General features: G+C 35.6%; 1 protein-coding gene across 3 annotated transcripts in view; it reads right to left on the bottom strand.

The window, feature by feature from the left end:
- The window catches only part of UBR2 (ubiquitin protein ligase E3 component n-recognin 2), a 59,033-nt gene that overhangs the window by 19,200 nt on the left and 19,448 nt on the right, over nt 1–20,385 (bottom strand). The window contains exons 9-28 of one of the 3 annotated variants that reach the window (XM_063328555.1): nt 19,990–20,097; nt 18,223–18,311; nt 17,442–17,540; nt 14,755–14,918; nt 14,566–14,665; nt 13,394–13,522; nt 12,444–12,627; nt 11,340–11,401; nt 10,408–10,518; nt 8,455–8,520; nt 6,934–7,056; nt 6,497–6,560; nt 6,088–6,212; nt 4,691–4,743; nt 4,333–4,435; nt 3,704–3,752; nt 3,165–3,319; nt 1,771–1,873; nt 911–1,020; nt 605–685 (exon numbers count right to left, since the gene is read on the bottom strand). In XM_063328555.1, the coding sequence (XP_063184625.1) occupies nt 605–685; nt 911–1,020; nt 1,771–1,873; nt 3,165–3,319; nt 3,704–3,752; nt 4,333–4,435; nt 4,691–4,743; nt 6,088–6,212; nt 6,497–6,560; nt 6,934–7,056; nt 8,455–8,520; nt 10,408–10,518; nt 11,340–11,401; nt 12,444–12,627; nt 13,394–13,522; nt 14,566–14,665; nt 14,755–14,918; nt 17,442–17,540; nt 18,223–18,311; nt 19,990–20,097 (2,078 nt within the window). Of the gene's footprint in view, nt 1–604; nt 686–910; nt 1,021–1,770; nt 1,874–3,164; nt 3,320–3,703; nt 3,753–4,332; nt 4,436–4,690; nt 4,744–6,087; nt 6,213–6,496; nt 6,561–6,933; nt 7,057–8,454; nt 8,521–10,407; nt 10,519–11,339; nt 11,402–12,443; nt 12,628–13,393; nt 13,523–14,565; nt 14,666–14,754; nt 14,919–17,268; nt 17,368–17,441; nt 17,541–18,222; nt 18,312–19,989; nt 20,098–20,385 lie in introns of all 3 variants that reach the window. The other 2 variants (XM_063328554.1, XM_063328556.1) reach the window with 2 other exon arrangements.

Below are 20,385 nucleotides of genomic sequence, written 5' to 3'. Positions count from 1 at the left end.
CTTTTTTCTGTAGCTCATGTTCAATACAGGTAGAACTGGAGATCCAGAAGGGTACCTTCTCCACCTCAACCTTTAACTGTATTGTGTTTTTCTCTTCCCTTTTAGCATTCGTAAGATAAAAAGGTAAGTGACAGGCCTCTAGTGCTGCTCTTCCTCCATGTTAGGTGTATTCCTAAACGTACTATGGTGCTCCAAGGTCTTTGTGTAGTATCTAGAATGTCATGTCGAGATAAATGAATCAGCAGAGTCTATCTGGAATGACCCGTGTGGTAAATACCATTTCTTTTAACATCTTCCCAAGGAGTCTGAAATTATGGGAAGAGCAGAATCATTAAATGCCGTGATCAGTACTACAAACAGTTCTAAGCAGTAAACTTGCCAAAGATTTGGAGACTACAATATATAAAGCAAAGAAAAATAGTCCAGGGACTCTCCCAATACGTCTTCCAAACAAATGGGTTTGATCTATAAGCTGTGAGACAGAATTTCAGAAATCACTGATGTTTCCCATTCTCGATATAGAGCTGCAGTTAGAAATACAGTCCTTTGCTAGTCACAACCCAGATCTGTCCCAGATCGGCTAATTGTTACAGCTTGCTTTTACCTCCTCCATAATATTTCCTTCTGTCTCGGCCACAGGACTCGTAGAAGAGCTTTCTCTTAATTTCTTAATAGTATTAAAAGTCTGTAAGAAAAAAAAAAAAACCAACACCACTTAATTTGTTTGGACATGTGAATGTAACTGTGTATACTATAACACTGTCCAGACAATAAGCAGTGTTGGATTCCAGAAGAGGAAAAAAGTAGGTACAACAAATCAACATGGGAAATTAGGAAATCACAATATAATTACAGAAGTTTCAAAAATCTTCTTTCCATGATTTTCTGCAATTATATAAAACAGATTTACCTTCAATATCCATCTGATCATGTCCTTGTGCACTTCCAGATGAGGTGCATTTTGCAACGTTTCTAGCATAGCTAGTATACTAGGGGAATTATTGGGTGCCTCTCCTGGTTCTGAGAAAAAAAAAATATGACAACTGATTATACCGTTCCCTGACAAACTAATCATTCACTAACATTAAAAACAACAAAAAACCAAAAACAGACACTTGCATATGTTCAGCAGCTGAAGAATTCCTTCAATAAATAGGCACAAAAATGCAACTTTCATTCCCCCTCCGCACATTTTCATGAACACCCTCTAAATCCCAAAAAGTTAGAGGAAATATTCTTAAAAGTCTTGCTTACTGACTATATTTTGTTACAAGACAAATGCACTGTATGTGCTCCCTGCTGTTTTCATCTTGGGAGCTGGAATGTAGAACTTCCGATATTTTATTTTCCACCTATTTTAAATGGAAGAGTCTTAGGAACTTCCACGTCTTAGCAAAACTAGAGCCACTAGTCAGAAGATATAAAAGAGTCAAGATTGAAAGACCATTTAAGAACACAACTGCAGTTTTTGCAATTGTAGTATCGTATCATGTACAGTAATCTTTGTAAAGACGCTCCTTAAAGATACTAAGAATCATCATAATAATTAAGTTATTCAACTTTTGGATATCTCCTCTAGAAAAGGCCTTTTAGTATTGCTACTATCATAGAATCTACACGTATGTAAAGTACATATGTGTAGTCAGCTTGGTAAAATTGTGATGGATAAACAAACATACTCTTCCGGTAAATACTGTTTCCGAAGAATAAAATCTGAGATACTGGCATTTTCAGTTATTTATTGATATACATTTGAAAAGAAAGGCATACTTGATATTTTCTGAGTGAAGGTAAATGTTACAACATTCTCCTCACTGAGATTCTCCAGATGTTGTTTTTCTTCTTGTAGTGCCATGCCAAGCAAATGCAAAACCTAGGTAAAAATTATAAATTTTAGTTCTTTTCTTAAGTAAGTCATATAATCTCTTTATATAGTTTGTGTAATTCATTAAGAGACAAGGAAGTCATACAATAAAATTATATGATAAGAATGTATTTGGAGTTACTTTGAAGTTATTTCTCTATATATAATCCCAAAGTTACATTACACAGGAGTAACAGCGTTTGTTTACAAACTCTTGAAACTTTGCCAGATAAAAAAAAACCCACATTACACCACTTATGTCTTTCTGTTTGCTGTCTTGTCTAGTGAGTGAGAAGTCAGTGGTTCTTAGCTTTCTCCCTAGCAATTGCATGTTATTATCACAAATCTCTGGACAGAAGCGTGATGCACACTTTAAATCCTTTTTATGTACAAAATTTAATTGACAAAAATTTAATTATTAAACTAAATTTATTCTAACACTCCAGAAACACATTTAAAAATAATGTTAGCTTTTAGGTCAGTAAAAAGCTGTAATCTCCTTGAACTTAAAAACTGAAATCATCCTATTTGGCACTAAAATGGTCCAAATAGCATTTTAAAGCTGAAACACTTAAATCTTCGTGTTGAACTCTGTCATGTGGAATCAACCAACTGCTTTTGCCACCCCATACAAATTGGCAGGATGCTCTAGACAAAAAGCATTGCTGAATGCCTGGAATCAACACCGAAACCCATGTAAGGAAAGGATAATCACTGGTACATCCGTAGCAGAACTGGAACGCAATGGTCTAAGCATCTACAGAAAAAGTGGTAAAACCTGATTTGAGACTTGAAGGTTTTTTAATTTTTTTTTTAATTAGTAACAGTCAATTTTTCCTCAGTCTACCACATCTGTCTAAGAAAGTCTCATCAGATACGGGCCACCTCTTCCAAATGTCTCATATCAACCTTTGCATGGTGCTTCCAAGACGAGAGTGGTTGACTTGGGAAAGATGCAGTCCAAACGCATGGCACCCGCGAATACAGAGTGCCATGAGAACAACACAGAGGTACTCAAATGGCTGAGCATGTTTTAGCTCAGTTTCAAAAAAATAAAAATAAAATCTTATTCTGTTCAAACAGTTATTCCAAAGCCTAGCATTCTCACATTACCTAAACGTAATACAGTCTTCAATTTGTGATTTATAATAGTGATATATTGCCCCGTTTTTAACTTATTTTTTGTTATACAGAATTGTTTATACCAAGTAAACAACCCAAATCTATAAACCCACATTAAAATGCTAAAGTACATATTCCTTCCTTTAGCATAAGCATAATTTTAAATAAGGAAACATACCCTTTGCAGCATGGACTCTGACCAGGCATAGCCATTGTGTTCTACTGCCCACTGCAGTATAGTTCCCATAATGCACAGCATGACATCAGATTGCAGAATATTAACCAGACTTGCAAAAAGCGGGCAGAAAGGAGGAAGAGCTGGTGGCGGAAGTGCTGAAAGGGAAATTTGTGTGTTTGACATTTCAGCATCTCTAAAATTTGCAACACCCATATAAAACGTCTGACTTTCAAACAGCTTAACAGCTTAACCCAAGACAGTACACAGTTGCTTGATAAGTAGTATTACAAATAACAGGCTGTAACATCCAACATGGCTTGCGTGTCACAGAAAAGCCAAAGGAATAAGCTGTTCAGAAGGCTAGTTCCATGACAGATCAGATTCCCGTCTATAACTAGGGTGACATAAAGGAAATTGCTGTATTTTTGACCAATTTCTTTCTGGCTAGCCCAAGAATAGGATGTTAGTCTAAGTGTCAGGGCAACATGTAGTCTGATAGGACCTTCCCTCTTCTCCCATCTTCTCTCAAAGAGAAATACCTGTATCTTCTCTGTTCTGTCTTTTCAGCTTTCTTTGTGCTTCCTCTGCCTGAAATAGAAAAATTATTCAGTTTTATTACTCAAAATTATTTATTACTCAAAACCTGTACAAATATAAAACTAATAAAGAGCATTCATGTTTTATTACATTGTTACTCGTTTTTCCCCTTTTTCCCAGCATTAAATAAAAAAGAAAGCTTCCATGTCTTTTCAGTTTGTCTTACATTCTACTTGTGAAGTAGGGCATGCAACTTCAAAATTAATCTTTCATCTTAAGCCAGCCTTTTTCTAGCATGAAATTGTAAGACAAGTCTGAGCTAAAATGATAATTTCCATAAAGGTAAGTGAAAACACAGATTGTTTAAATACTTTCAGTAAAAAAAGATGTGAGAGAACCCACAGACAAGCTCCCAAAGGCCCACTGATTTCAGCAGCTTTGTATAGGGTACAGGATCTGGTGGCAGAAAAATCACCCTAAAATCTTGGGCAAATGTTTTAACATTCTCAAATAAATTAATTTTTAAAAGTTAACTTTTAACCAGCTGATAATACTTCTTCACAGAATTAAGCTTTGGAAAAAAGCCAAAAGAGACACAAAATACAAACCAGAAAGTTAAATTACTAGATACCTTTGATTGCTCTGCCCTTGAAAAGTGATAGAAATATAGATTGAAGTTTCTGGCACATTCTGGTTTTAATTCATACAGCCCTCTGCCTGTTAATCCAGGTTTCCTACAAAAAAACAAACAAAAAAATCCCTTATGTTCCTTGGTTATTAACATACGAGCATACACAGTTAACTAGGATGGCTAAAAACCATGGCTCAATAGGCATTCCAGAAATCAAGCAATAGTATTAAGAGTGATGGACATGAGTAAAGCCATGGGGAAACACCATGACCCAGCCCCCTTTCTTCTCTTCTCTCATTTTCACTAATTTACATAATCCATTTTTAAAGTTGAAATATTAGAATAAGGGGAAACATACTTGAAACATGCCACTTCTTCAATCACACTTTCCATTCCTGTCTCTCTGTTCTCCTACATTGAGTGAAAAGGAAAGACAGTGTGTTACTATAGCTCCTGGATTAAACACATTCAAATATCATACAACGCCAGATAAACATACAACATGAATGTAGTACAAAGTCATTTTACTGGCACTGAAGAGAACGCTAAAGCATGTAACATGAAAATACATTCAGGAATCTCATCTCTGCAAAAGTATTTTTAAAAAAACATGCCATTTTAAGGGCGTAATTTTTACTGTTTTTCCCTGTCCTAATAAATTTGATGTAACAGTAACAGAAAAAAACTCTTAAGTTAGCTTACTCAATGTATATTAGAAATACACAGCCAATATTCTGTTTGGTTTTTTTTTTCCTAGGCCTTTAAAAATGAAATAAATATAGGCAAGGTAAAAAGACAAGTCACTGAAAAACGGTAGAACAGCGACAAAAGGCAGCAGGAGAAATCAGCTCAAATATGTAGCACTGCTTCACACACAAACTTCCTTTTAGTATTTCCATCCCCTTCCTGTAACACATACTCACAGCAGTTAACGGGCCAGGGAAAATGTATTAAAAAGACTGACAATACAATTTAGAGCTCTATCTTAAATCCTAGTTTGCTCTTTCACCCAACCTTAAATTATTTGTAAAAAAAAAAAAAAAAAGAAAAAATCTATAATTCTACCCTACAATTTGACTTTTCAAATTGTTTAAGCTTAAAATACTTAGAAAAATGAGAACTATTTCAGAATTTATCATTAAAAGTACTACCAGTAAAGTAAAAGACTAACTTTTGAATTCTGACTGCCTTCGGAAATCATGTTAAAAGATTACTTCAGAAATATTCTAAAAAAAAAAAAAGCAAGCATTGCTATCCTACAAAATCACTCATACCAGAATTCAGATAAATGCTTCCGTCCATGCAAATGAAGCATTTATGTTACACAAGTCATTATACTGTGTCTGATTCCATGCCTTTTCAATTACTGTTAGGCTTTAAAATACAACAACTTAAATTTCTGGATAGCTCCAACAACCCACTTCCATACGCCTATTCAGGATTTACAAGCAGACTGCAGAGACTGCTGGCCAGATGGCCTGATAAGAAACAGTATTAAAAAGAGAAAAGAGCTGGAGTTCTCAGGTTCTTGCCTCTTTCATGTTATTTCTCCTTCTATAGCTCTTTCCTACCTTCTCCATGACAACTATTAATCTGGACTGATGCTAACCTTACTTTTAGCATAATCATGCTGCTCCCATTACATCCGTAATGGGATGTATTCCATTAAGTGGAATAAACTTGCATAAGAAAAATTTTCAGCAATCAGCCTTATACAGCTGAAGCTGCTTTCCTCCCACCCACCAAGTTACTTACATCTTCAGGCAATGCCTTTACCAATTCACTGTGAGCCATTGGCCTGATGCTCAGCTGATGGATGATCTCTCGTTTGATTTCATCTGTTGCATTTACCTGTCCTATTCCAGGACTGAATCTTTCACCTACAAAAACAAAATATAACTTTTTTTTTTTTTTTAGGATTTTAAACATTTACTTCTCTTGTTTTGCAACTTGACGGAAAAGACTGGAAAATAAGTCTCTTGAGTGAAATCTAAATTTTATTACGATAATCTAAGCTAGTTTCAAGGCTTTACTCCTAAGAAGGAAGTCAGAACTACAGGAAGTTCAAAACAGAACTGAACTTGAGATAACAATGAAGAATGCTCATTCCAGACCATTAAAGAGACTAAATTTTAAAAATTAATGTAATATATTCTGAACTTACCAACAATCATTATAATGAGGTACAGCATCTCTTCTATAAGAGTGTTATTTTGTTGAACAACATCCTGAATTGAAATAAACAAAGAAAAAAAAGAATATACTTCTTTAATTAAGGGTAAAAGAATTATTCCATATGCTGAAAATATTTTTTCAGTGCTTCAAAACATTGGATTTTTCACCCTTAGCCCTCCCAAATTAAGCTACGCTGACATGCAATCACAACTGCCTTAAACTTCTTAAATAGTGCAAAAAATTATGCATCAGTTTCTGACATTTACCAGTCTGACAGGTAAAAACCTTTATGTATATTTCATACTGGTCAAATGAAATTGAAATAGGATAGGATTTCCTTTTTTATCAAGAAATTGCGCAGTCTTGGTAACCAGCACCTGATAAAACAAAGTGGCAGATTTTCTATTGCAGTAGTACATAAAATACCTTGTTAGTATTTTCTGTGCTAAATCTTTTGCCATAGTCTGGAGTACTAAATATCTGATAAAGCTCAAAGCGACTCAGCATTATCATCAAGAAGTGATTTGGATCCATCATAGACACACCTGTCTATTAAAGAAAAAAAAATATTATAAACATAAAATAGACTGGGTGTTATTATAGCACGTATGCATATTTATAGACAATGTTCACAGTATATTCTTTATGAAATTCATTCCTCTCTCTATCCCAGGCATGAAAATTTAATTACTTAAGTATACTCTCTTAGAACTCCAAAAACACAAGTGCCAGCACGTTTGACAAGCAGGATGCTATCCTTTATCAATAATTTCTAATGTCCTTTTAAGTGTAAAATATTTAGGGTTATTCCTTCTATTGCAAATACTCTAAATACAATTCAATGAAAGACTTTTGGTTGGTTGTTTTTGTCTCTACAATCCTTTTCCTGCTGGCTCAACTTTTAGAAGGCATAATATCACTCAGTATATAGCACGTAAAGATTTTAAACATGAATTCCAATCCTCAAAACAAAAGCTGAAGGCTTCAGCAAGACTTCCCAGACCTTCCTGGAAGGAAGAATATTAATGTTTCAATGTAGCCACAAACATTTACTTCCATTTCTGAAAACTATTGACCAACTTTTTTTTTTCCTGTTCCTTAAACAATGTATCGAAGTTAGCCAATTACAAATATTTGTCGTTAGTTTACTATGGGGACTATTAGTTTGCTAATGGGACCATCTTTAAGACAGAATAATTTCCAACAAAACTGAAGGATATCTACCCAAATGGACTGCTACAGATAATCATTAAAAATTAGGGGCAGATGAAGCCTCAGGGAATTATGTCTGAAAGCCAAAGTAACTCAGGATGTATGCATCATATTGGGTGTTGCTAATTCTAGCTAAGATTTGAGGGACTTCCTGAGAAAACACTTTGCCGTCCAGGTGAACTATGCGTCCCAAGCTGCAAATTTTAGTTTTCATCACTCTCAATGTTGAAGTAATGCATCAGACCTCTCTGTGTCAGAGATAAGTAGACTGCCAGATTTGTAAAATTTCTTCTGAGGGAAAAAAAAAATAAATAGTCAAACTACTATATGCGGTTCCACTTTCTATCCATCATTTTAGATGCCAACTTTGAAGGGAGGGAGGAGAGACAACAGATACATTAAGTATATTACTGAAGACCTGCAGACTCACACAACTGCCAGTACAGCACAACCCATTAGTGAAACTATTACATTCTTGAAGATGTAGCACAACGCGTGTGTTACACAGAAAATTCTGCACTTTCCACAGTATATTTGAAAAACAAAGATAACAACAACAGTATTTCCTTTACAAATTACCCCATAAAGACACAGATACAATAAAAAGAAAAAAAGAAGTCCTTCCAAAATATTTGATTTTTTCCTTGACGTTTAAAGGTTCTGATGGAGCTAAAAACAAATGCACAAATATCCTGAAAATTCTTGATAAAAATGCAAGCTGGTACATATGGTTACCTGAAGCATCACTATGTCCTTGTCAAACATCTCCCTCCTGCATTTCACATTATGATAGTAATAAATCTGAAACAAAAAACCAAACCACAATAATTAACAAACATATTTAATCTAAACCTATTTTCAATCTAGAAAAATAAACTTAGTTATACAGTATCAGTAAACAAAAAATGAATCTATGATTTGAAAAAAATTATACAAATACATTTGTATGCAAAAAGCATTTTTATGTAGCACAAAACAGCACAGTTGCTGGCTGGGTTGTATTGATCTAAGGTCTGGATTGCATAAACATAGAAGGAAAAACCTTGTTGACCTCTTTGAGCTACATTTTAATATATCTACTTCTTTAGCGATTAACTGTTCGAAATTCACAGGAGATAAAGCCCTTGCAGTTGGAGCAATGTTCTTTCTTTTCTCCATTAATTGCTCTTAATTATTTGAGACAAAAATCATCCAGGAATTGCAAGTTTCAGCAAAATGTTAATATTGTGATAGAACCATACTTAACCCAAACTGTCCTGGGAGTGAACTCAACAGTACCACACCAAGCAGTAGCAGCACCACAATCACTGCATGGCACTGAAATGCGGGAAAGGTTGACTCTACCACAATTAAGGAAATATCAAGAGGGCTGTCAAGTTTCTACCTGGGACTGGAAACAATTTTCAGCTAAAATTTCCTCTAGAGACACACCATTTCTCACCAGAATTACATGGAAGAGAGCTAGGCATGCCTTCCCTCTCTTCCCCACACTAATAATCCACACATAGATGCCCATCCCTATGTTCTGGGAAAATATACAAAAGGAGCTGGCTGAACACGAGCTCTCCTTTGCCAAAGAAAAGAGAAAGGAATTTCGGACTGTGGGAGCCACATTACCTAAACTAAACCAGGCTCTTAACTTCAAGATGCTGACAACCAGGGGAAATTAACACAGAGACATTTCTCCATCAAAAGCTATGCTGAAATTTCAGATTTGATGTGTGTCTCCAGTAATATGGGTGTTGCTGTAATTGTACATAAATAACACTCCTTTTGCTTTAATAATGACAATGAAGAACATCGCCGTATAAAGATCCTTTAGGTTAAGAGGCAAGAAGTGTCAGAATATAATGTGTTTGAGCAGGTTAATTTAGCCTCCTAGTACACATGCATTGCAATTATCTAGTGAAGATAGCTTGTGGGAGGGAAAGAACTTCCTTGCAAATAAATCAAGTTAACACCTCACAGAACTAAATCCTATTTCTGTTGTAATTAATGTCTTGCTGAGAAAATCACTTTAGACAATCACCCTGGTGGGTGGCACTGACACTACCGTACCTATTTTATACTTGTTATGCTTGAAACACCCAAGACCTAATTTGTACAAACACAGAACATAAGTTTAGAGATGGATGGAGTAGTCTCCAGAAGCATGGAAGAAGTATGAGAGATAAAAGCCAAGAAACACTCAGTTCTACACTGGTTCTAATGCTTCTGTGTGGTCTTTGGACTTCAATTAATTTGTAAACATAAATAGTAATAATATCTTAATGGTGCACATTTTTATGTTGGAGACACTTTTATACGAAGGTGATGAATGCATTACCAAAGATGCACCGATCTAATTCTGCACTTCATGCTGCTGTTGGGCAATATACAGTAAAAAGGCTAGGAGTCACTAACTGCACTACACTAAAACTGCTTTATGCACAGAGCACTAAGTTCACTGAGTACTGCAGCAGTCCTGAAACAAAACAGCAACTTCTGACTAAGAAATCAAAGACTAGTTTAAAAGCATTCAAATGATGTGAGTGCTGGCATAAACGCCCACCTTAGACTGCCTTCCATAAGATACATGTAAGTGAAATTTGAAATAAATACAGAAAGGGGAGATTCTGAGGTCTAAAATTATCTTGGGGGAGTTCTATCTATTAGAAAACAGTGATTCTAGAGCTACTGTGTACTTACCTGATTAACAAGAGAGAACCCATTTCTTCTCCACATCCCTGCATGCACCTGGGCACATAGGACTAGGCATCGTAGAGGATGTTCTATTAACATAGGCGGGCTAAGTTCACTCTGCATTAAAAAAAATGCGATATTTTGATATATACAGAGAAGATAAAAGAAAATGGGACTGAAATGTAGAAGGCTAATATTTGTGTTCATTAAAATATTTTGGCAATAAAAAAGAGAAGCAAATGCAACACACGCATTACAAAAGTTTGATAAGCCTATTCACAATCTATCCAATTGTTATTGAGCAACTTTACATTCTGTCTTTGCCCCACGGAAGTACTCCACAAGGGATTTAATTTATTCCTAAAGACAGTAGGTTTCACATTTAAAAACATCAACTTTATCAATTTAGTAACACTGTCATTTGCTTTCTTTCATTCAAAGGTTAAATACTCTTATTTCAAAAGACACTGAGATTTCTTCGCCCACTTACGTTTTCTCCTCTTTTAATTTATCTTATTCTTTTTAACTTCCCCTTAAAGAAACATCATATCAATAAGAACATGCAGGAAGAAAGAAACAGCTGGGGAAAAAAATTAGAACCTAGGCCAAGGGGAAGGAATCAGGTCCTGCCAGGAGTTCCTAAAATCAGTTTCTACTACAAGAAGGTGGTAATGGATGAAGAACAAAATAAAAACCTTAAACCTGAGCCTAAAGTTATTTAAGAGAGCAATACTGACTGCTTATTCTCCAGTCATGAATATCTAGGTATTAATCTTTTAAGAGGTAATTTTATCTACTAAAGATAGAGATAGTCTCTCTGAACAGAATTCACAGCAAAAAGGTCTTTTGTTTTATTTAATAATATCCTACACTTACATGAGCAATTTCACATTCAGCATTATTTAGATTTAATAAATATGCTACATTTAATTACATACCAGGGGTAGCAGCTCTGGAAACTTGTATGCCACTTCAGTTTTACTCAGCAAAACATGCAAGCCTACATATATACATGAAACAAAGACATAAACAGTATTACACACAATATTTTATATCATTCAAATAGGACAAAAAAGGTCATCTAATTTACTATCAAAACATTTTCTAGACACAGCTACAAGTCTGCAGATTTGTCATCCTGGAGCTACACAGCTATTTCCTGAAGAAAAAACCCATACATTTTGGGAGAATTAAAGTTTTCTGATTGTATCTGTATAGAACTTGCATTAGAAGCGAGATTTTTGCCTTCCTTTTGACTCTGTCATGTCCCCTCAGCGACACCCAAGAGTCCTTGGTCTGTCAGGACAAATTATCAACAACAGAAACCTCATCCTTTCTATCAGTCCTTAGAGATTTATAAAACACCTCAGGAATTATAATGAAAGCCCTAGAAAATACATAAGGGTTTTCTTTTTTGCTTTGTTTTAAAGCTACAACTGTTTTGCTTAAAGATTCAAACATTCAAAGTTATTTGAGTCTGGGCTGCAGTCAGCTCAGCTGCACAGTCAGTCATTCACTTCAATACCTGTGAATTTATTTTTATCACATGACTTTCTGATTCTGTAAACTAAAATTCATCAACCTTTTTTCAACACAACTGTTGAACAAGATAGTCACAATACAAAGAGAAAGACAGCTTAATTTTCTGGTAACACATCTGTTTGATAAATCTGTTCTCTAACAGAATGTTGATTAGTCTATTCAGTCTGACAGCTGAACATATTTCAAAACAGTCAACTACAGTCCAGATTTTGTTGCGTTTCTTTAGCATCACCTCAAGTGCCAAAAGCAGCAGTAACTGCCTACAACACACCCCCACTGACAAATCCAGAGGCATGAGACAATCTCCCCCAGGCCTGGAACGCTAAGAACTTATCCAGTGCTTGGAAACATTTAGCCTAGAGGCTATCAACAGCTAGAAAATAGCCAAATGCTATTCAAGCTCTAAACAAGTGTGATGTGGTTCCTTTTGTATACACAAATACAAATCACATTTTTACAACATTTTTGACCTCCCAAAATATTTTCAAACTAGGTCATACCTGCAAGTAAACGAGAAACTGGGAGATGAATGCTAACTTTTTCCTGAGAAACACAGTATCTGATGGTCTCAACTGAATGTCCACACATACTGAGGACAATAGGCTGTTCTCCATCAGTAAAACCACTATGACACTGCATCAACACAGTCAGGCATTTCTTGTAAGCTTCAATTAATACTTTTTCCTAAAAGAAAGACCACAGTCTACAGAGATTATGGAAAAAACAGAGCTCTGCAAAATAATACAGCCAACGTAAAAGAGTCTGATGCGTTTGGGGTTTTTACCTTTATTAACAGTCCTGCAAAATTAAGAGAAGGAATCCAACAAAAGGAGCTGAATTAAGGGGGGTACAGATTGCAAAACTCATACCAGCAAGTCCGATTAGAAAAAACACCCACTAGTATTATTTTTTTTTTTTGTAACTGATATTATGGGAACTTTCTGAGCAATGATCATGCTAAGGCTAGTAAAACCTGCACGTTAACTAATAGTGACAAATTACAGCCAGCTCAAATGTTCAAGTATCCTAGAATCACTTGCTCCACAGCCATATTTTACCACGCTGAAGTTCTGTACTCCTAAAACTTGAAACACTTATGGAGTAGAAACCTGATTTATAATCAGGCAGCATTTGGTCGATCCACAGCCTATTCCTCTATTCCCTCTTCTCTGAAAATTGTGACGTTGAGAGTACTATGATGATCACAACTTTCAGATGTGTGATGGAACTCTCCCTGCAATATTTTTTAAAAGGCTTAATTACATTCTTATGAATTCGTTGGTTCAAGCCATAAAAGATATGTTTAAATACAGAAAAGATGCGCACTTGCTCAGAGATGATCTCGGCTTATGGTGCAGTAACGTGTTTAGCTCAACTCTTGCACATAGTAATGTGTAGTTTTTTTCCTCTTCATATATTCACATGGAAAAACAACTGAGAAGGAACTTACATCTAATGCACACCAGTCCTGCATCATTGAAATAACAAGTGTTAATTTCATCTGCAATGTAAATGCTGCTTCCCATTCTGGTTCCATTTCTATGTGTTGTCCTACTTGACGAGTTATTGGATCCATACCCTAGAACAAAAAGAATTACGCATTTCAACAACACCTCACTGAAATACATTGACAACATTAACATAAGTGGGAGACAGTGATTACCTGTCTTCATAAATACATTGTTGCTAGAACAGGAAAAAAGAAGCTTGGGACCATTTGAAAAGGAATTATATGCATTGAAATAATAACAAGAAAATGGAATGGGAATTGGAAGAGAAGAATACTGGGAAAGGAAAGGTTTTGGATACATGCTCTATTTATCATTAACACCTGCACAGATTTCAGTATTATGAGCAGTACAACAATGCTTGCCTACATACATTATCTTACACACACATTTTGGTTTTTGAATGAATACTCCAAAATTCAGTTAAGTACTGACTAAAGACTGGGTACTACACTCTTGGCATGCGAAGAAAAAAACCAGGATGATCTGAGGATTACAATATATTCAAGAGACTATCATAAACAGACTAAGAAAAGCTAACTATTGAGAAAGGCACACTACTGAAGTACTGAAAAATGGGAGTGATTCTGACTTATACCTTACTGATCATACAGTCAATTTACCCTTGTAAAAGCTGCACTGCTTTTAAAATACTTCTCCTAAGGTAACATAGCACATGAAAAGGCCGGGGGCGGTGGGGAACAACAACAACACAGTGAAGAGGTCTATTTGTATGTCAGGAACCACATATTCCTCAACACAAGGAGCAACTGCTGACACTTACGTTCTAAACTGAGCTCTCGCTATGAAAGTTGGTTAAGATGGACTTTCACTCACACAATTAATTGTGTCTTGCTACCTCTACAACTGCAAAATATGCTCAAAATCACATTTTTTTTTAACCGCTCTTTTTTTTTTTTTGCCTTCTACAATGAACTAAATTTTAAAAAGTTAGGTGAGATATTATGTTTCAGGAAAACATGGTGACTCCAAAAGTTATACTGCACTAAAGTTATAAAATGGAGAATACGTTAAATTTCTTCCATTTTTATATCATGATAGCTAACTTCCTACTTCAATTTTGCAAAATTTTGTAATTAACAGATTTACATACCTGCATACATTTGAGTAATTCTAAGAATGCATCAAAACCCTCTAGGAACTTGTGCCTCAAGTCATCTGACCACTCAGTTGGCTTACTTATCAACACATACCTGGATAGATTAGAAAGACGCAAGTGTTAATTTTGTATTTTTTTTCCCCTCCTCAATTGATCAAATCAGCACATAGTTAATATACTTACTTGAGATCCAAAATAAGGCTCTGAACACGCCTGAATTTGAAAGCCTGCAGAGCAGTGTAACGTTCAAACTGAAACCTGCCTTGGATGTCACGGTGTCTTAAGTGGTCCATAAAAGTTTTGATGATAGTAGTCATAAGATTTTCTTCTGTTATTAGCATTCGAGCCTATGCCAAAGTACATTGAAATTCACTGTAATTAACAGGCACAGCTAACAAGAGTTTCAGACTGCACCATGAAGTTTATAAAATACATGACCTTTTATCCAAAATAGTTACATCAACAATTAAAACAGAAAAACATATTGAAAGCCAATCTTCCAAACGTTTACAGAAGAAAAAAAATAATCTAGTCAGAAATTATCATAATCCAGATCTCTTACTTCAGACCCCTTCTGTACAGAAGTTTGACTATGGTTAGGCTCCTGCTAGCCTGTATAATTATGACACAAGACATACGTTATTATGTGTCTTATAATTAACTTGTACCACCCCTTAAGTATGTGTTGTCTCCTCTCATATAATTTAAGTATGAGTCCTTTAGGGGAGTGACAGCTCTTCTGTTTTCAGTTTACAAACTGTCAAGCGCTGTGGTGAACAGGGCGTCTTCTGAACTGCTAAGGAACTGTATAGTGCAATTTCCCCATGGAAATCATGTGAAATGACTTATGATTCCCCTCAAGGGCTACCACATATGTCCATGTGTTGTACGAAACAAATCAACAGGCATCAGAAAATCTGCTGATCGTCTCCCACACCCAACCTAACCTAACACAACCCCACAACAGAGTACACGGCACTATAAAGTTACTGCCATCTCCTACTTGAGCTCTTCCAGAACTCCCCCATTCTGTTGGTTCTCCAAGGTAAATGGGATGAGTCTTAGAGTTGCCAGATCTCATGAGTATTTTATTATATGGCTGGTAGATTCAAGAAGACTGGCCACTCCGATCTATCGATGATACTGTGTTTGTTGACTAGACCTTCTGGGTTCTACAGTTGCTAATGATACTCCAAAACACAGTTTCTAAAATGCTACTGCAGGGGGAAAAAATAATCTAATGGTTAACATTTTCCCCAAAAAAATCACCACCAACACAGCCACCCATCCTCCCTCAAACCAAAAAACCTCAGTTACTTGAGAGCTCAAGCTCTTAAATTACTGAGATCAGTTTGGAAATGTTACTGGGGGGTGGTGCAGTGGTTTTACATTCTCCAACTTATTCATCCAGTTAAGAATGAATGGGTCTAAATATATAAAAAAATAATTCTTAATTCATATGGTAGGAGTTTGTCATAATTATTTTCATGTCATCAGTCTATTCTATCCTTCTACAGAACAGTCAAAACCAATTTGCTTTACTGTTTTTGCATGCTGTTGAAATAGAAAACATGTAAAAGGGACACTGCAATTATTCACAAAGGAAATGTCTGAAATTCCTTTTTAAAAAAAATATATGTATTAATACACATATTCCACCACCCCATCTGCCAAAGGAAAAAATAATACCATAACCATTTGAATAATACTAGTTGGTTAAGTCTAACTGTAAGTCTGAACATTGGCAACGTTGTTATTGACAGCATCAAAATTAAAAGAGGTAACACAATATTGCCCTGAACCATGGAAACAAAATCCTGAGGTCCTGTTGAATTCCCATGAATAACGTTCACCCCTAGGAAATGGAAAACCAACTTTGCTCAGTATCATAACAGCCATGCTACTATTGAATTGTAGAACTCAATTAAGCTGATTAAATATGGAAAGATTCAGAAGCATTCTTTTTTAAACAATTCTGGCTATGAAAATCAGACTTTTATTTCCAGTACAGCTCCAAAGTTTAATTTGTTTGGTTCATAATACAAGCAAAGACAGACTTATTTGGAGACTGGAGCAAAAAAATACGTTTTCCAAACAAGGATAAGCTGGTGAAAGACCAGCAGAGTTAGTGAGCTGGGCGAAGTAACAGTGCGTGAAGCACTGTAACAAAAATTAACTCGGAACCTGAAAGAAGGCATCGTCTGAGTCTAGAAGTACCAAAGGAAGTAGGGAATATCATGAAACAATTCTTGCTTGCACTTGTGTTGATTGGAAAATTAACATAAAGTGGATCATTTATAAATCCGCACCAGAATGGTACGCTCTGGAACAGTGATATGCAAACCATAACGTAGATTTCTACAAACAGTAAGTGTGGCTCAGTATGATGAGGAATTTAAATGTGTTGTGTGTGTTTCTAAATAAAAACTTAAGTTTCTTTCTAAAAAAAGTAAAAGAAAAATGTAAAAAGAAAAATCAAAAGTACCCAGCCCACTCTGGGAAGTCAGACTCAAGCTTTGCAATGCTGAACACTAACTTCTAAACCCATAGCAATCTCCGTAAACAGTCCGACTGCTGTGCAGCAGCAGTGCCCTGCATTTCCACAGTAATGTTAAAAGAAATCTGCAGTCTTGATTCAAGAACCTTGAGTGGCTTTTAACAAATAAAGATTTCCTTTTTTGGTCTTTCAGTACTTACAAGAGAAGGCACTGTGAATATCTGTATCGAGAGGTCAGCAATTGAGAACTCTCTGTCGTGGTCATCTTTCATAAAATCACTCTGCAATCGCTCATAGTTCTATTAAGAAGGAGGCAAAAAAAGGCAAGGAGTGCCAACTATCAGTTTTTAAAAGAAAGACAGGCACTACTCACCAGAGTAGGTACAGTGAAGAGTTGGACAGACAGAGCAGCCACCGATACTGCCCGTTCGTGATCATCCTCCATATAATCTCTCTGCAACTGCCGGTAATTCTAAACAACAAGGGGAAATTCACCTCTAATCCACACTGACCTGATTTTTTAATTTAAATGTTTGCTCTGGGAAACTTTAATGCCATGATAAAGGGAAGAGTAGCTCTTACAGATTATTATATAGGTATTTTGTACAAAGAACATGACAACTTAATCTGCTCACACATGAGATCTACTCATTCTCATTTTCCCAATAAAGGTTAGTATTCTATTTTCTACTCAAAAAAGTTATTTGTCTTCAGCAGAGTGAGCAGAATTTTGCAGTGCTGCTTTAAAGCATTTCAAATATTAGTTACTGCAGAAATACTAATCAGCATGACTGGATTTCAGCACTACTTGAGTAGCGCTGTAACAGCTTACACCTCAACAATGAGAAGCGATTAGCTCTTAAGAAGTGATAGCCTGCATAGGTGACGGTGAAGACAAAAACAGCTGAACTGCTTTAGTTCTGGGGAGTCTGGAAAACCCATTTTCTTCCCAGGAGATGAGATGCCATTATAACTAATATTTTGAAGACAGAAATAAGGTAGTCAGCATTTTATTTCAACTTTTCACTTCCAAAAAAAAAAAAAAAAGGAAAAGAATTCTGGATAACAGTTAATTTGAAGGACTGTACGCTAACTAAACTCTCTTGGCTAGACAGTTTAAGCATTTAATGGCTCTTTGTAAGAAAGATACTTACTCTTGCAAAGCGGATAGCGAAAAGTTTCTTGTATTTCAAATCCATAAGTAGACTGCTCATGAATAACTGGTGATACACATTTCTAGCTCCTGTCAAGAAAAATGAATGAAATATTGCATGTCACTATTTTCTATCAACATATATTATGGAACATTTATATAAATAAACTTTTACAGAATGAGGTTAAGTGTGCATTTCAGAGCAGAAGCTGCTTTGATTAAGTCTGTCAGGTGGTAGCAAAGGATGAAGAATATATAAAACAAAATTCTTCAAGTGGCATTATTTATTACTCCTGTATAAGATAACACCAAGCTGCTGAATAGGAACAAAAACCTTCAAATATAACGCAAGTCAGGCAAACAAGACTGGAACTCTATTCCTCCTCAGGATAAACAGAGGATTTGGATGGCTGAGGGAAAAAAAGAGCATGCTATTATGAGAAATCCCAGGAACTGCAATAAATTCTGCTAGGTATGAAAAACTCTTCAAAATAAACTGCTTAGCTATCTCTGAATTCCTAGTCTGTTTGAGCAGCATCCCAGAAAAATCTTATCAGTACAAATAAGAACCGACTGCTTGTAGTTTGGAAATACATGCACGTATGTACCATTTCTTTCTGTAGGTCACTTTTAAGTCAAAAGCCATTATACTATTTCCTTAATGCAGAGTAACTATGGAATACATGAAGAAGTACAGAAATATTGGTGTTGAAATAAAAATGCAAAAGTTACTCCTTGCTTACATGAAAGACATTATCCTAACAAAACCTGTACTAAAAATGTTGTAGTGGTCTACAAAAGCAATACCTTTCAGATCACAACATTTTCAAGGGGAAAAAAAAAATGTAAAAATCTGAATGCCAGGAATTCACTCCCACAAGACAAACGTATTAGAGAAACAAAACCTAAAAAAAATAATAGCAATTTTCTCCATACGCTTTCTACCTTACTTCTTACTTAATTTATTGCTGCTCTAAGAAGTTCCCAAAACAGTTCCCAAAAGTACTCTCCAGGATATCTGTACCTCAGCACTGAAGAGCAACAGGAGATACTGGGGGGCAGGTAGCAATCTTCAAAATACAATATTCATGTTTAAATAAAGAAAGGACATATAGATTGCATCATTCTCTGCATTCTCTTTGTGCTTCTCTTTCTTACACCTGGCCTTACATGCCCTTTCAGAATATCAAGTCAGACACAGAATCCATGAGGAAGAAGAAATTAACTACCCCCACTTCCCCAAAATTACAACTTTCCAGCCACCCCCATTATATCTATCAGGCTTTTAAAACTTTAAGGGCTCTAAAATAACAGAACAGTAGTTTTCACAAAATCTTCTCAGAACATTTAAGAGTACCTCATGAACACAAACACAAATCAAAAACCTCTGTGCTATCCCTGCAAGAGGGGCATTTTGGTAGATATGATATAGATGCTGAGATTCTATAAAGCAGACAAACCCCAAATCACTCTATTGTTTACTCGCTTTCCCTTAACTATCGCTGCCATCTGCATATTCAAGTCAGCCCTAATTTCAGAATACTTTGAAAAATTACATCTAAAACTAACTCCATCTCCAAATGGTCTACTTATGCTCTTGTCTTCAATATATTTGGAGTGCATCATGAAGAGACAGATTATAACAAATCGGGCAGTTCTATCTATAATACACCACTGTAAAAATTATCAAATATTTGCAGATATGGTAAAGGGAAAACTTTTATGCATAGCATTCCTTAGTATTTTCCGGAAGTTTGACAAAACTCACCTTTCCACAGTTTAGAATCATACAGCATCAACTTATCCACAAGAGAAGAATTTTCACCATCTGGCCCCTCCTGCAAACCAACCTGACACAATATCCGACGAAGACCATCTTAATGAAGAGAAATTATATAAGTTAGTTATACTTTTAACACAAAATTATACATCATTTTGACATACTGGAATTTTCATAAGACACAGTAGAAGCCATAGGGCTCTCATTTCCTTGCCAACTGAATAACGCTGCTTATATTTTGGTGACAGAAACACAAATATTTTATAGGTTGCAAGTTTCACCCTAACCTTATGGAACATTAGGAACCTTGTGAAAATTGCCAAATACAAGGATTTGTTTCAAAGTTATCAAATAAAAATGTGCTTTCTTAAAAGCACTGCTGGC

The sequence above is a fragment of the Chroicocephalus ridibundus genome, chromosome 3 (genome assembly GCF_963924245.1).
Source record: "Chroicocephalus ridibundus chromosome 3, bChrRid1.1, whole genome shotgun sequence".
Classification (NCBI taxonomy): Eukaryota; Metazoa; Chordata; class Aves; order Charadriiformes; family Laridae; genus Chroicocephalus; species Chroicocephalus ridibundus.
The sequence above is the reverse complement of the archived record's forward strand: the minus strand, read 5'-3'. Positions and strand labels throughout refer to the sequence as shown.